The sequence below is a fragment of the Heptranchias perlo genome, chromosome 9, assembly GCF_035084215.1.
Source record: "Heptranchias perlo isolate sHepPer1 chromosome 9, sHepPer1.hap1, whole genome shotgun sequence".
Taxonomy (NCBI): Eukaryota; Metazoa; Chordata; class Chondrichthyes; order Hexanchiformes; family Hexanchidae; genus Heptranchias; species Heptranchias perlo.
Window position 1 is genome coordinate 75442934 of NC_090333.1, and position 16662 is coordinate 75459595.

The window sequence follows — 16662 nt, forward strand, 5'->3', positions numbered from 1 at the left end:
CTCCACACCGACCCTGTCCCCACTCCCCTCCACACCGACCCATCCCCCACTCCCCTCCACACCGACTCATCCCCCACTCCCCTCCACACCGACCCATCCCCCACTCCCCTCCACACCGACCCATCCCCCACTCCCCTCCACACCGACTCATCCCCCACTCACCTCCACACCGACCCATCCCTCACTCCCCTCCACACCGACCCATCCCCCACTCCCCTCCACACCGACTCATCCCCCACTCCCCTCCACACCGACCCATCCCCCACTCCCCTCCACACCGACCCTGTCCCCCACTCCCCTCCACACCGACTCATCCCCAACTCCCCTCCACACCGACCCTGTCCCCCACTCCCCTCCACACCGACCCTGTCCCCCACTCCACTCCACACCGACCCTGTCCCCACTCCACACCGACCCTGTCCCCCACTCCCCTCCACACCGACCCTGTCCCCCACTCCCCTCCACACCGACCCTGTCCCCCACTCCCCTCCACACCGACCCTGTCCCCCACTCCCCTCCACACCGACCCTGTCCCCCACTCCCCTCCACACCGACCCTGTCCCCCACTCCCCTCCACACCGACCCATCCCCCACTCCCCTCCACACCGACCCTGTCCCCCACTCCCCTCCACACCGACCCTGTCTCCCACTCCCCTCCACACCGACCCTGTCCCCCACTCCCCTCCACACCGACCCATCCCCCACTCCCCTCCACACCGACCCTGTCCCCCACTCCCCTCCACACCGACTCATCCCCCACTCCCCTCCACACCGACCCTGTCCCCCACTCCCCTCCACACCGACTCATCCCCCACTCCACTCCACACCGACCCTGTCCCCACTCCCCTCCACACCGACCCTGTCCCCATTCCCCTCCACATTGGCCCTATCCCCTTTCCCCTCTACACTGACCTTGTCCCCCATCCCTCTGCTCACTCTTCCACCCACCCTTCGCGCTGTCTCTGCCCCCCCTCCCCATCTCCATACCTCTGTCCCCATTCCACTGTCTCTGCCTCCCCTCGAAGCCCCTCCACAGCGACCCTGCTCCCCACATCACACTGAATGGCCCTGATACACATTTCAAGCTCCTGTCGGTGGCCAGTGATGCAGTGTTCATACGTTTATGTTCAGCTGGTAGATAAACTCCTTCAATGGACCTGAAGGGACCTGATAAATCCTGACACTTTCAGCTCACGGTGAATTCCCCAATAATCTTTTCGAAGAAGATCTGCCGCACTTTTTCAAATAGGGACGGATTATCAACAGTGTTTAAATAAAAAAAAAATCTCTCTCCAAATCAGCACCATTTTCTCGATCTGCATTAACCGTGCTGTCTGTGGGCCTCCTCATATTCAAACAGGCAATCAGGAAAGATACAAGACTTGCCTTTCTAGCGCCTCTCAGAGACGACACAAAAAAAAACAAAGACTTGCATTTATATCGCGCCTTTCATGACCTCAGGACATCACAAAGCCCTTTACAGCCAATTAAGTACTTTTTGAAGTGTAGTCACTGTTGTAAGGTAGGAAACGCGGCAGCCAATTTGCGCACAGCAAGATCCCACAAACAGCAATGAGATAATGACCAGATAATCCGTTTTTAGTGAAGTTGGTTGAGGGTTAAATATTGGCCAGGACACCGGGGAGAACTCCCCTGCTCTTCTTCGAAATAGTGCCACAGGATCTTTTACGTCCACCTGAGAGGGCAGTCGGGGGTTCGGTTTGACATCTCATCCGAAAGACGGCACCTCTGACCATGCAGCACTCCCTCAGGACTGCACTGGAGCGTCAGCCTGGATTACGTGCTCAAGTCTCTGGAGCAGGACTTGAATCCACAACCTTCTAACTCAGAGGCGAGAGTGCTACCCACTGAACCACATCTGATACCTTGTCTCTTTACATATAACGAATTACACGATGATCTTCATTTAAGCAGAATCTTATCTTTTAGAAGTTCACAAATTAAAATCAAGCTGCGGCAGCCCATCGGTTCATTGCTGTCTTGGATTGTCCCGATGGACGGTGTTGTAATTAGAAACAGCTTAGCCCGTTGTGAGCAATTCCAGGCATCCACTTAGTCCTGTCTCTTCACTGTGCGATGACACTTCACCTGACTTAGTGCGCAGCACAGAAATTAATTCACAAAGGAACAGATGGTCTGGGACAACAAGCAGCCACATGATCCCAAGCTGGTTTAAGCCCAGAAGCAACGACAGATCCTGTACACCTCTACGGTTCTCCCTCTTTACTTTGGATTCTGTAATATATACAGGATCCCATCAGAATTCCTTCTGTTACACTAAATACAGGAGAGATTTACAATACCAGAGTAATGTAATCCCACAATTGCAAATATTTATCAAAATGGATTGTCAGTGTTGGAATACAGGGATTGTCAGTGTTGGGAACATGGGGATTGTCAGTATTGGGAACACAGGAATTGTAAGTATTGGGAACAGAGGGATTGACTGTATTGGGAACACAGGGATTGTCAGTATTGGGAACACAGCGATTGATGGTATTGGGAACACAGGAATTGTCAGTATTGGGAACACAGGGATTGACAGTATTGGGAACACGGCGATTGTCAGTATTGGGAACACGGGGATTGTCAGTATTGGGAACGCGGGGATTGTCAGTATTGGGAACACGGGGATTGTCAGTATTGGGAACACAAGGATTGATGGTATTGGGTTGACAGGGATTGTCAGTATTGGGAACACAGGGATTGACGGTATTGGGAACACAGGGATTGACGGTATTGGGAACACAGGGATTGTCAGTATTGGGAACACAGGGATTGACGGTATTGGGAACACAGGGATTGACGGTATTGGGAACACAGGGATTGATGGTATTGGGAACACAGGGATTGACGGTATTGGGAACACAGGGATTGTCCGTATTGGGAACACAGGGATTGTCAGTATTGGGAACACAGGGACTGACAGTATTGGCAACACGTAGATTGTCAGTATTGGGAACACAGGGATTGTCAGTATTGGGAACACAGGGATTGTCAGTATTGGGAACATGGGGATTGTCAGTATTGGGAACATGGGGATTGTCAGTATTGGAAACACGGGGATTGTCAGTATTGGGAACACGGGGATTGTCAGTATTTGGAACACGTGGATGATCAGTATTAGGAACACAAGGGTTGTCTGTATTGGGAACACAAGGATTGACAGCATTGGGAACACAGGGATTGACAGCATTGGGAACACAGGGATTGTCAGTATTGGGAACACAGGGATCGTCAGTATTGGGAACACAAGGATTGACAGTATTGGGAATACAGGGATTGTCAGTATTGGGAACACAGTGATTGACAGCATTGGGAACACAAGGATTGTCAGTATTGGGAATACAGGGATCGTCAGTATTGGGAACACAGGGATTGTCAGTATTGGGAACAAAGGGATTGACGGTATTGGGAACACAGGGATTGTCAGTATTGGGAACATGGGGATTGTCAGTATTGGGAACATGGGGATTGTCAGTATTGGGAACACGGGGATTGTCAGTTTTGAGAATACAGGGATTGTCAGTATTTGAACATGGGGATCATCAGTATTTGGAACACGGGGATGATCAGTATTGGGAACACAGTGATTGACAGCATTGGGAACACAAGGATTGACAGCATTGGGAACACAGGGATTGTCAGCTTGGGAACACAGGGATTGTCAGTATTGGGAACACAGGGATTGTCAGCTTGGGAACACAGGGATTGTCAGTATTGGGAACACAGGGATTGACAGCATTGGGAACACAAGGATTGACAGCATTGGGAACACAGGGATTGTCAGTTTGGGAACATAGGGATTGTCAGTATTGGGAACACAAGGATTGTCAGTATTGGGAACACAGGGATTGTCAGTATTGGGAACACAGGGATTGACAGCATTGGGAACACAGGGATTGTCAGTATTGGGAACACAGCGATTGACAGTATTGGCAACACAGGGATTGACAGTATTGGGAACACAGGGATTGTCAGTATTGGGAACACAGGGATTGACAGCATTGGGAACATGGGGATTGACATTATTGGGAACACAGGCATTGACAGTATTGGGAACACAGGGATTGACAGTATTGGGAAAATGGGGATTGTCAGCATTGGGAACACAGGGATCGTCAGTATTGGGAACACAGGGATTGTCAGTATTGGGAACACAGGGATTGTCAGTATTGGGAACACAGCGATTGACAGCATTGGGAACACAGGGATTGTCAGTATTGGGAACACGGGGATTGACGGTATTAGGAACAGAGGGATTGTCAGTATTGGGAACACAGGGATTGACAGTATTGGGAACACAGCGATTGACAGCATTGGGAACACAGGGATTGTCAGTATTGGGAACACGGGGATTGACGGTATTGGGAACAGAGGGATTGTCAGTATTGGGAACACAAGGATTGTCAGTATTGGGAACACAGGGATTGACAGCATTGGGAACACAGGGATTGTCAGTATTGGGAACACAGCGATTGACAGTATTGGCAACACAGGGATTGACAGTATTGGCAACACAGGGATTGTCAGTATTGGGAACACAGGGATTGACAGCATTGGGAACACGGGGATTGACATTATTGGGAACACAGGCATTGACAGTATTGGGAACACAGGGATTGACAGCATTGGGAAAATGGGGATTGTCAGCATTGGGAACACAGGGATCATCAGTATTGGGAACATAGGGATTGTCAGTATTGGGAACACAGGGATTGTCAGTATTGGGAACACAGGGATTGACAGTATTGGGAAAATGGGGATTGTCAGCATTGGGAACACAGGGATTGTCAGTATTGGGAACACAGCGATTGACAGTATTGGCAACACAGGGATTGACAGTATTGGGAACACAGGGATTGTCAGTATTGGGAACACATGGATTGACAGCATTGGGAACACGGGGATTGACATTATTGGGAACACAGGCATTGACAGTATTGGGAACACAGGGATTGACAGTATTGGGAAAATGGGGATTGTCAGCATTGGGAACACAGGGATCGTCAGTATTGGGAACACAGGGATTGTCAGTATTGGGAACACAGCGATTGACAGCATTGGGAACACAGGGATTGTCAGTATTGGGAACACAGGGTTTGACGGTATTGGGAACATGGGGATTGTCAGTATTGGGAACATGGGGATTGTCAGTATTGGGAATACAGGGATTGTCAGTATTTGGAACACGGGGATGATCAGTATTCGGAACACAAGGATTGACAGTATTGGGAACACAGGGATTGTCAGTATTGGGAACACAGGGATTGACAGCATTGGGAACACGGGGATTGACATTATTGGGAACACAGGCAGTGACAGTATTGGGAACACAGGGATTGACAGCATTGGGAAAATGGGGATTGTCAGCATTGGGAACACAGGGATCATCAGTATTGGGAACACAGGGATTGTCAGTATTGGGAACACAGGGATTGTCAGTATTGGGAACACAGGGATTGACAGTATTGGGAAAATGGGGATTGTCAGCATTGGGAACACAGGGATTGTCAGTATTGGGAACACAGCGATTGACAGTATTGGCAACACAGGGATTGACAGTATTGGGAACACAGGGATTGTCAGTATTGGGAACACAGGGATTGACAGCATTGGGAACACAAGGATTGACAGCATTGGGAACACAGGGATTGTCAGTTTGGGAACATAGGGATTGTCAGTATTGGGAACACAAGGATTGTCAGTATTGGGAACACAGGGATTGTCAGTATTGGGAACACAGGGATTGACAGCATTGGGAACACAGGGATTGTCAGTATTGGGAACACAGCGATTGACAGTATTGGCAACACAGGGATTGACAGTATTGGGAACACAGGGATTGTCAGTATTGGGAACAAAGGGATTGACGGTATTGGGAACACAGGGATTGTCAGTATTGGGAACATGGGGATTGTCAGTATTGGGAACATGGGGATTGTCAGTATTGGGAACACGGGGATTGTCAGTTTTGGGAATACAGGGATTGTCAGTATTTGAACATGGGGATCATCAGTATTTGGAACACGGGGATGATCAGTATTGGGAACACAGGGATTGTCAGTATTGGGAACACAGTGATTGACAGCATTGGGAACACAAGGATTGACAGCATTGGGAACACAGGGATTGTCAGCTTGGGAACACAGGGATTGTCAGTATTGGGAACACAGGGATTGTCAGCTTGGGAACACAGGGATTGTCAGTATTGGGAACACAGGGATTGACAGCATTGGGAACACAAGGATTGACAGCATTGGGAACACAGGGATTGTCAGTTTGGGAACATAGGGATTGTCAGTATTGGGAACACAAGGATTGTCAGTATTGGGAACACAGGGATTGTCAGTATTGGGAACACAGCGATTGACAGTATTGGCAACACAGGGATTGACAGTATTGGGAACACAGGGATTGTCAGTATTGGGAACACAGGGATTGACAGCATTGGGAACACGGGGATTGACATTATTGGGAACACAGGCATTGACAGTATTGGGAACACAGGGATTGACAGTATTGGGAAAATGGGGATTGTCAGCATTGGGAACACAGGGATCGTCAGTATTGGGAACACAGGGATTGTCAGTATTGGGAACACAGGGATTGTCAGTATTGGGAACACAGCGATTGACAGCATTGGGAACACAGGGATTGTCAGTATTGGGAACACGGGGATTGACGGTATTAGGAACAGAGGGATTGTCAGTATTGGGAACACAGGGATTGACAGCATTGGGAACACAGGGATTGTCAGCTTGGGAACACAGGGATTGTCAGTATTGGGAACACAGGGATTGTCAGCTTGGGAACACAGGGATTGTCAGTATTGGGAACACAGGGATTGACAGCATTGGGAACACAAGGATTGACAGCATTGGGAACACAGGGATTGTCAGTTTGGAAACATAGGGATTGTCAGTATTGGGAACACAGGGATTGACAGCATTGGGAACACAGGGATTGTCAGTATTGGGAACACAGCGATTGACAGTATTGGCAACACAGGGATTGACAGTATTGGGAACACAGGGATTGTCAGTATTGGGAACACAGGGATTGACAGCATTGGGAACACGGGGATTGACATTATTGGGAACACAGGCATTGACAGTATTGGGAACACAGGGATTGACAGTATTGGGAAAATGGGGATTGTCAGCATTGGGAACACAGGGATCGTCAGTATTGGGAACACAGGGATTGTCAGTATTGGGAACACAGGGATTGTCAGTATTGGGAACACAGCGATTGACAGCATTGGGAACACAGGGATTGTCAGTATTGGGAACACGGGGATTGACGGTATTAGGAACAGAGGGATTGTCATATTGGGAACACAGGGATTGACAGTATTGGGAACACAGCGATTGACAGCATTGGGAACACAGGGATTGTCAGTATTGGGAACACAGGGATTGACAGCATTGGGAACACAGGGATTGTCAGTATTGGGAACACAGCGATTGACAGTATTGGGAACACAGGGATTGTCAGTATTGGGAACACAGGGATTGACAGCATTGGGAACACGGGGATTGACATTATTGGAAACACAGGCATTGACAGTATTGGGAACACAGGGATTGACAGCATTGGGAAAATGGGGATTGTCAGCATTGGGAACACAGGGATCATCAGTATTGGGAACACAGGGATTGTCAGTATTGGGAACACAGGGATTGTCAGTATTGGGAACACAGGGATTGACAGTATTGGGAAAATGGGGATTGTCAGCATTGGGAACACAGGGATTGTCAGTATTGGGAACACAGCGATTGACAGTATTGGCAACACAGGGATTGACAGTATTGGGAACACAGGGATTGTCAGTATTGGGAACACAGGGATTGACAGCATTGGGAACACAAGGATTGACAGCATTGGGAACACAGGGATTGTCAGTTTGGGAATATAGGGATTGTCAGTATTGGGAACACAAGGATTGTCAGTATTGGGAACACAGGGATTGTCAGTATTGGGAACACAGGGATTGACAGCATTGGGAACACAGGGATTGTCAGTATTGGGAACACAGCGATTGACAGTATTGGCAACACAGGGATTGACAGTATTGGGAACACAGGGATTGTCAGTATTGGGAACACAGGGATTGACAGCATTGGGAACACGGGGATTGACATTATTGGGAACACAGGCATTGACAGTATTGGGAACACAGGGATTGACAGTATTGGGAAAATGGGGATTGTCAGCATTGGGAACACAGGGATCGTCAGTATTGGGAACACAGGGATTGTCAGTATTGGGAACACAGGGATTGTCAGTATTGGGAACACAGCGATTGACAGCATTGGGAACACAGGGATTGTCAGTATTGGGAACACGGGGATTGACGGTATTAGGAACAGAGGGATTGTCAGTATTGGGAACACAGGGATTGACAGTATTGGGAACACAGCGATTGACAGCATTGGGAACACAGGGATTGTCAGTATTGGGAACACGGGGATTGACGGTATTGGGAACAGAGGGATTGTCAGTATTGGGAACACAAGGATTGTCAGTATTGGGAACACAGGGATTGACAGCATTGGGAACACAGGGATTGTCAGTATTGGGAACACAGCGATTGACAGTATTGGCAACACAGGGATTGACAGTATTGGGAACACAGGGATTGTCAGTATTGAGAACACAGGGATTGACAGCATTGGGAACACGGGGATTGACATTATTGGGAACACAGGCATTGACAGTATTGGGAACACAGGGATTGACAGCATTGGGAAAATGGGGATTGTCAGCATTGGGAACACAGGGATCATCAGTATTGGGAACACAGGGATTGTCAGTATTGGGAACACAGGGATTGTCAGTATTGGGAACACAGGGATTGACAGTATTTGGAAAATGGGGATTGTCAGCATTGGGAACACAGGGATTGTCAGTATTGGGAACACAGCGATTGACAGTATTGGCAACACAGGGATTGACAGTATTGGGAACACAGGGATTGTCAGTATTGGGAACACATGGATTGACAGCATTGGGAACACGGGGATTGACATTATTGGGAACACAGGCATTGACAGTATTGGGAACACAGGGATTGACAGTATTGGGAAAATGGGGATTGTCAGCATTGGGAACACAGGGATCGTCAGTATTGGGAACACAGGGATTGTCAGTATTGGGAACACAGCGATTGACAGCATTGGGAACACAGGGATTGTCAGTATTGGGAACACAGGGTTTGACGGTATTGGGAACATGGGGATTGTCAGTATTGGGAACATGGGGATTGTCAGTATTGGGAATACAGGGATTGTCAGTATTTGGAACACGGGGATGATCAGTATTCGGAACACAAGGATTGACAGTATTGGGAATACAGGGATTGTCAGTATTTGGAACACATTGATTCACAGCATTGGGAACACCAGGATTGTCAGTATTGGGAATACAGGGATTGTCAGTATTGGGAACACAAGGATTGTCAGTATTGGGAATACAGGGATCGTCAGTATTGGGAACACAGGGATTGTCAGTATTGGGAACACAGTGATTAACAGCATTGGGAACACAAGGACTGACAGCATTGGGAACACAGGGATTGTCAGTTTGGGAACACAGTGATTGTCAGTATTGGGAACACAACGATTGACAGCATTGGGAACACAGGGATTGGCAGCATTTGGAACACAGGGATTGGCAGCATTGGGAACACAGGGATTGTCAGTATTGGGAACACAGGGATTGTCAGTATTGGGAACACAAGGATTGACAGTATTGGGAATACAGGGATTGTCAGTATTTGAAACACATTGATTCACAGCATTGGGAACACCAGGATTGTCAGTATTGGGAATACAGGGATCGTCAGTATTGGGAACACAGGGATTGTCAGTATTGGGAACACAAGAATTGTCAGTATTGGGAATACAGGGATCGTCAGTATTGGGAACACAGGGATTGTCAGTATTGGGAACACAGTGATTAACAGCATTGGGAACACAAGGATTGACAGCATTGCGAACACAGGGATTGTCAGTTTGGGAACACAGGGATTGACAGCATTGGGAACACAGGGATTGACAGTATTGGGAACACAGGGATTGTCAGTATTGGGAACACAGGCAATGTCAGTATTGGGAACATAGGGATTGACAGTATTGGGAACACAGGGATTGACAGCATGGGAACACAGGGATTGTCAGTATTGGGAACACAGGGATTGTCAGCATTGGGAACACAGGGATTGTCAGTGTTGGGAACACAGGGATTGTCACTATTGGGATCACAGGGATTGATGGTATTGGGAACACAGGGACAGACAGTATTGGGAACACAGGGATTGACAGTATTGGGAAAATGGGGATTGTCAGCATTGGGAACACAGGGATCGTCAGTATTGGGAACACAGGGATTGTCCGTATTGGGAACGCAGGTATTGTCAGTATTGGGAACACAAGGATTGTCAGTATTGGGAATACAGGGATTGTCAGTATTGGGAACACAGGGATTGTCCGTATTGGGAACACAGGGATTGTCAGCATTGGGAACACAGGGATTGTCAGTATTGGAACACGGGGATTGTCAGTATTGGGAACACGGGGATTGACAGTATTGGGAACACAGTGATTGTCAGTTTGGGAACAGAGGGATTGTCAGCATTGGGAACACAGGGATTGACAGTATTGGGAAAATGGGGATTGTCGGCATTGGGAACACAGGGATTGCCAGTATTGTGTACACAGGGATTGACAGTATTGGGAAAATGGGGATTGTCGTCATTGGGAACACAGGGATTGACAGTATTGGGAACATGGGGATTGACAGTATTGGGAAAATGGGGATTGTCAGCATTGGGAACACAGGGATCGTCAGTATTGGGAACACAGGGATCGTCAGTATTGGGAACACAGGGATTGTCAGTATTGGGAACACAGGGATTGACAGTATTGGGAACACAGGCATTGACAGTATTGGGAACACAGGGATTGTCCGTATTGGGAACGCAGGGATTGTCAGTATTGGGAACATGTGGATTGACAGTATTGGGAACACAGGGATTGATGGTATTGGGAACGCAGTGATTGTCAGTATTGGGAACACAGGGATTGTCCGTATTGGGAACACGGAGATTGTCAGTATTGGGAACACAAGGATTGTCCATATTGGGAACACAGGGATTGACAGTATTGGGAACACAAGGATTGACAGTATTGGGAACACAGGGATTGACAGTATTGGGAAAATGGGGATTGTCAGCATTGGGAACACAGGGATCGTCAGTATTGGGAACACAGGGATTGTCCATATTGGGAACGCAGGGATTGTCAGTATTGGGAACACAAGGATTGTCAGTATTGGGAACACAGGGATTGTCAGTATTGGAACATGGGGATTGTCAGTATTGGGAACACAGGGATTGTCAGTATTGGGAACACAGGGATTGACAGTATTGGAACACAAGGATTGTCCGTATTGGGAACACAGGGATTGTCAGCATTGGGAACACGGGGATTGACAATATTGGGAACACGGGGATTGATGGTATTGGGAACACGGGGATTGTCAGTATTGGGAATACAGGGATTGACAGCATTGGGAACACAGGGATTGACAGTATTGGGAAAATGGGGATTGTCAGCATTGGGAACACAGGGATTGTCAGTATTGGGAACACAGGGATTGACAGCATTGGGAACACAGGGATTGACAGTATTGGGAAAATGGGGATTGTCAGCATTGGGAACACAGGGATTGTCAGTATTGGGAACACAGGGATTTTCCGTATTGGGAACATGGGGATTGACAGTATTGGGAAAATGGGCATTGTCAGCATTGGGAACACAGTGATTGTCCGTATTGGAAACGCAAGGATTGTCAGTATTGGGAACACAAGGATTGTCCGTATTGGGAACGCAGGGATTGTCAGTATTGGCAACACAGGGATTGTCAGTATTGGCAACACAGGGATTGTCAGTATTGGAACACAGGGATTGTCAGTATTGGCAACACAGGGATTGACAGCATTGGGAACACGGGGATTGTCAGTATTGGGAACACAGGGATTGTCAGTATTGGGAACACAGGGATTGTCAGTATTGGGGACGCAGGGATTGTCAGTATTGGCAACACAGGGATTGTCAGTATTAGAACACAAGGATTGTCAGTATTGGGAACACAGGGATTGTCAGTATTGAGAACACAGGGATTGTCAGTATTGGGAACACAGGGATTGTCAGCATTGGGAACACGGGGATTGTCAGTATTGGGAACACGGGGATTGATGGTATTGGGAACACAGGGATTGTCCGTATTGGGAACATGGGGATTGTCAGTATTGGGAACACAAGGATTGTCCATATTGGGAACACAGGGATTGTCAGCATTGGGAACATGTGGATTGACAGTATTGGGAACACAGGGATTGATGGTATTGGGAACACAGGGATTGTCCGTATTGGGAACACAGGGATTGTCAGTATTGGGAACACAGGGATTGTCAGTATTGGGAACACAGGGATTGACAGCATTGGGAACACAGGGATTGACAGTATTGGGAAAATGGGGATTGTCAGCATTGGGAACACTGGGATTGTCAGTATTGGGAACACAGGGATTTTCCGTATTGGGAACATGGGGATTGACAGTATTGGGAAAATGGGCATTGTCAGCATTGGGAACACAGTGATTGTCCGTATTGGGCACGCAAGGATTGTCAGTATTGGGAACACAAGGATTGTCCGTATTGGGAACGCAGGGATTGTCAGTATTGGCAACACAGGGATTGTCAGTATTGGAACACAGGGAATGTCAGTATTGGGAACACAGGGATTGTCAGTATTGGGAACACAGGGATTGTCAGTATTGGCAACACAGGGATTGTCAGTATTAGAACACAAGGATTGTCAGTAATTGGAACACAGGGATTGTCAGTATTGAGATCACAGGGATTGTCAGCATTGGGAACACGGGGATTGTCAGTATTGGGAACACGGGGATTGATGGTATTGGGAACACAGGGATTGTCCGTATTGGGAACATGGGGATTGTCAGTATTGGGAACACAAGGATTGTCCATATTGGGAACACAAGGATTGTCAGCATTGGGAACTTGTGGATTGACAGTATTGGGAACACAGGGATTGATGGTATTGGGAACACAGGGATTGTCCGTATTGGGAACACAGGGATTGTCAGTATTGGGGACACAGGGATTGTCAGTTTTGGGAACACGTGGATTGTCAGTATTGGGAACATGGGGATTGTCAGTATTGGGAGCATATGGACACCAGGCGAGGGACGGACAGCAGACGAGGGAGAGACAGCGGGCGAGGGAGAGACAGAGACACCAGGCGAGGGAGAGATAGCGGGCGAGCTACAAACAGCGGGTGAGGGAGAGACAGCAGACGAGGAGAGACAGCAGAGGAGGGACAGACAGCAGACGAGGGAGCGGCAGCAGGCGAGAGAGAGGTAACATGCAAGGGAGAGACAACAGACGAGGGACAGACAGCAAATGAGGGAGAGGCAGGAGGGGCAGGAGTAGGCCATTCGGCCCTTCGAGCCTGCTCCGCCATTCAATATGATCATGGCTGATCCTCTATCTCAATAACATATTCCTGCTCTCTCCCCATACCCCTTGATGCCTTTTGTGTCTAGAAATCTATCTAGCTCCTTCTTAAATATATTCAGTGACTTGGCCTCCACAGCCTTCTGTGGTAGAGAATTCCACAGGTTCACCACCCTGAGTGAAGAAATTTCTCCACATCTCAGTCCTAAATGTCCTACCAAAGATTGGTGGCATTGTAAGCAGTGTAGATGAAAACATAAAATTACAAAGCGATATTGTTAGATTCGGTGAATGGGCAAAACTGTGGCAAATGGAATTCAATGTAGGCAAATATGAGGTCATACACTTTGGAGCAAAAAAGGATAGAACAGGGTACTTTCTAAATGGTAAAAAGTTAAAAACAATGAATGTCCAAAGGGACTTAGGGGTTCAGGTACACAGATCATTGAAGTGTCATGAACAGGTGCAGAAAATAATCAAGAAGGCTAATGGAATGCTGGCCTTTACATCTAGAGGACTAGAGTACAAGGGGGCAGAAGTTATGCTGCAGCTATACAAAACCCTGGTTAGACCGCACCTGGAGTACTGTGAGCAGTTCTGGGCACCGCACCTTCGGAAGGACATATTGGCCTTGGAGGGAGTGCAGCGTAGATTTACTAGAATGATACCCGGACCTCAAGGGTTAAGTTACGAGGAGAGATTACACAAATTGGGGTTGTATTCTCTTGAGTTTAGAAGGTTAAGGGGTGATCTGATCGAAGTTTATAAGATATTAAAGGGAACAGATAGGGTGGATAGAGAGAAACTATTTCTGCTGGTTGGGGATTCTCGGAGTAGGGGGCACAGTCTAAAAATTAGAGCCAGACCTTTCAGGAGCGAGATTAGAAAGCACTTCTACACACAAAAGGTGGTAGAAGTTTGGAACACTCTTCCGCAAACGGCAATTGATAGTAGCTCAATTGCTAATTTTAAATCTGAGATAGTTAGCTTTTTGGCAACCAAAGGTATTAAGGGATATGGGCCAAAGCGGGGTCATAGAGTCATAGAGTCATAGAGTTATACAGCACGGATAGAGGCCCTTCGGCCCATCGTGTCCGCGCCAGCCATCAGCCCTGTCTACTCTAATCCCATATTCCAGCATTTGGTCCGTAGCCTTGTATGCTATGGCATTTCAAGTGCTCATCCAAATGCTTCTTGAATGTTGTGAGGGTTCCTGCCTCCACAACCCTTTCAGGCAGTGAGTTCCAGACTCCAACCACCCTCTGGGTGAAAAAGTTCTTTCTCAAATCCCCTCTAAACCTCCCGCCTTTTACCTTGAATCTATGTCCCCTTGTTATAGAACCCTCAACGAAGGGAAAAAGCTCCTTAGTATCCATCCTATCTGTGCCCCTCATAATTTTGTACACCTCAATCATGTCCCCCCTCAGGGTATATGGAGTTAGATCACAGATCAGCCATGATCTTATCAAAAGGGTGGAGCGGGCTCGAGGGGCTGAATGGCCTACTCCTGTTCCTATGTTCCTACCTCGTATCTTGAGACTGTGACCCCTCGTTCTGGACCCCCCCAGCCAGGGGAAACATCCTCCCTGCATCCAGTCTGTCCAGCCATGTCAGAATTTTATATGTTTCAATGAGATCCCTTCTCATTCTTCTAAACTCGAGTGAATACAGGTCGAGTCGACCCAATCTCTCCTCATACGACAGTCCTGCCATCCCAGGAATCAGTCTGGTGAACCTTCACTGCACTCTCACTATGGCAAGTATATCCTTTCTTAGGTAAGGAGACCAAAACTGCACACAATACCCCAGGTGTGGTCTCAACAAGGCCCTGTATAACTGCAGTAAGACATCCTTGCTCCTGTACTCAAATCCTCTTGCAATCAAGGCCAACATACCATTTGCCTTCTGAACTGCCTGCTGCACCTGCATGTTTGCTTTCAGTGACTGGTGTACAAGGACACCAGTCACTGAAAGCAAAATAAAGGTTACTCCACACTGCCCTGTTAACAACTCCCAGACCAGGCACAACAGGATTTGAATTGAATGTGAAGTTCCCTCTACGTTGCCCCCATCAAACACTACCTGATCAGCCTTTGCATGAGTTACATGCAGAGTAAAGCTCCCTCCACACTGTCTCATGGAGCACTTTCCAGTCAGATTAAATGCAGGGTAAAACCTTCTCTGCATTATCCCACTGAGTATTCCCAGGTTTTATCGCACCTGTGCACTAGGTGAAGTAAAGGTCCCTCAACACCAGTCCGTCAATCACTGCCAGGTCAGCTTCAAAAGCTCCTTCCATTGTGCCCCGACATTGGGGAAGAGTTCCACTTGGCACTGTGTGTAGCCACACTGGGAGTTGGACTGCTGAAGGTTTCCTCTGCTGGGAGAGGTTGGGGCGGGGTGGGGCGGGGTGGGGGGGGCGGTTGGTTAGAGAGAGTTGCAGCAGTATCCGCAGCCAGCCAGGCTTTTAACTGTCCTGCCTGACGCCCACCCCGCAGTGCTGGAGTCAGGTGCCTGGCATTGGACTGAAACCAGCTTATTGAGATCTTGTAATCACTCCTCCTCTAGGAACATAGGAACAGGAGGAGGCCATTCAGCCCCTCCAACCTGTTCCGTCATTCAGTTGGATCATGGTTGACCTGCACTGTAATTCCATCTGCCTGCTTTGGTTCTCTAACCCTTAATAACCTTGCCTAACGAAAACCTATCAATCTCAGTTTTGAAATTTTCAATTGACCCCCAGCCTCAACAGCTTTTTGCGGGAGAACGTTCCAGATTTCCACTACCCTTTGTGTGAAGAAGTGCTTCCTGACATCGCCCCTGAATAGCCCAGCTCCAATTTTAAGGTTATGACCTTTTGTTTGGACTCCCCCACCAGAGGAAATAGTTTCTCTCTATCCACCCTATCAAATACTTTAATCATCTTAAACGCCTCGATTAGATCACCCCTTAATCTTCTATATTCAAGAGTATACAAGCCCAGTCTATGCAACCTGTCCTCATAATTTAACCCTTTTAGCCCCGGTATCATTCTGGTGAATCTACGCTGCACCCCCTTTATACTTAGCGAGAACGGAGGAGGGTTGACAGGTGAG

General features: G+C 47.9%; 4 protein-coding genes across 4 annotated transcripts; all 4 read left to right on the forward strand.

Moving 5' to 3' along the window:
* The first annotated feature begins 4036 nt into the window (after positions 1-4036).
* On the forward strand, positions 4037-5695 carry LOC137324925 (S-antigen protein-like). Its single transcript, XM_067989615.1, has one exon. It carries the CDS (start codon positions 4037-4039, stop codon positions 5693-5695), a length of 1659 nt encoding a protein of 552 aa, XP_067845716.1.
* An 856-nt stretch (positions 5696-6551) lies between these two features.
* On the forward strand, positions 6552-7942 carry LOC137324926 (uncharacterized transmembrane protein DDB_G0289901-like). Its single transcript, XM_067989616.1, has 3 exons — positions 6552-6708; positions 6937-7329; positions 7488-7942. Exons 1-3 carry the CDS (start codon positions 6552-6554, stop codon positions 7940-7942), a joined length of 1005 nt encoding a protein of 334 aa, XP_067845717.1.
* Positions 7943-8226: 284 nt separating this feature from the next.
* LOC137324927 (uncharacterized transmembrane protein DDB_G0289901-like) lies at positions 8227-9624 on the forward strand. Its single transcript, XM_067989617.1, has one exon. It carries the CDS (start codon positions 8227-8229, stop codon positions 9622-9624), a length of 1398 nt encoding a protein of 465 aa, XP_067845718.1.
* A 1069-nt stretch (positions 9625-10693) lies between these two features.
* Positions 10694-13474, forward strand: LOC137324928 (uncharacterized transmembrane protein DDB_G0289901-like). Its single transcript, XM_067989618.1, has 4 exons — positions 10694-11378; positions 11488-11976; positions 12182-12790; positions 12924-13474. Exons 1-4 carry the CDS (start codon positions 10694-10696, stop codon positions 13472-13474), a joined length of 2334 nt encoding a protein of 777 aa, XP_067845719.1.
* The last annotated feature ends 3188 nt before the right edge of the window (positions 13475-16662 follow it).

Bases quoted from the DNA above. Each gene is read 5' to 3' on its own strand.
- LOC137324925 (XM_067989615.1), top strand. From the start codon at position 4,037: ATGGGGATTGACATTATTGGGAACACAGGCATTGACAGTATTGGGAAC.
- LOC137324926 (XM_067989616.1), top strand. From the start codon at position 6,552: ATGGGGATTGTCAGCATTGGGAACACAGGGATCGTCAGTATTGGGAAC. The intron at 6,709-6,936 runs GTATTAGGAACA...TTGGAAACATAG, and splicing joins TGGGAACACGGGGATTGACG to GGATTGTCAGTATTGGGAAC. The intron at 7,330-7,487 runs GTATTAGGAACA...TTGGGAACACAG, and splicing joins TGGGAACACGGGGATTGACG to CGATTGACAGTATTGGGAAC.
- LOC137324927 (XM_067989617.1), top strand. From the start codon at position 8,227: ATGGGGATTGTCAGCATTGGGAACACAGGGATCGTCAGTATTGGGAAC.
- LOC137324928 (XM_067989618.1), top strand. From the start codon at position 10,694: ATGGGGATTGTCGGCATTGGGAACACAGGGATTGCCAGTATTGTGTAC. The intron at 11,379-11,487 runs GTATTGGAACAT...TTGGGAACACAG, and splicing joins TGGGAACACAGGGATTGTCA to GGATTGTCAGCATTGGGAAC. The intron at 11,977-12,181 runs GTATTGGAACAC...TTGGGAACACAG, and splicing joins TGGCAACACAGGGATTGTCA to GGATTGTCAGTATTGAGAAC.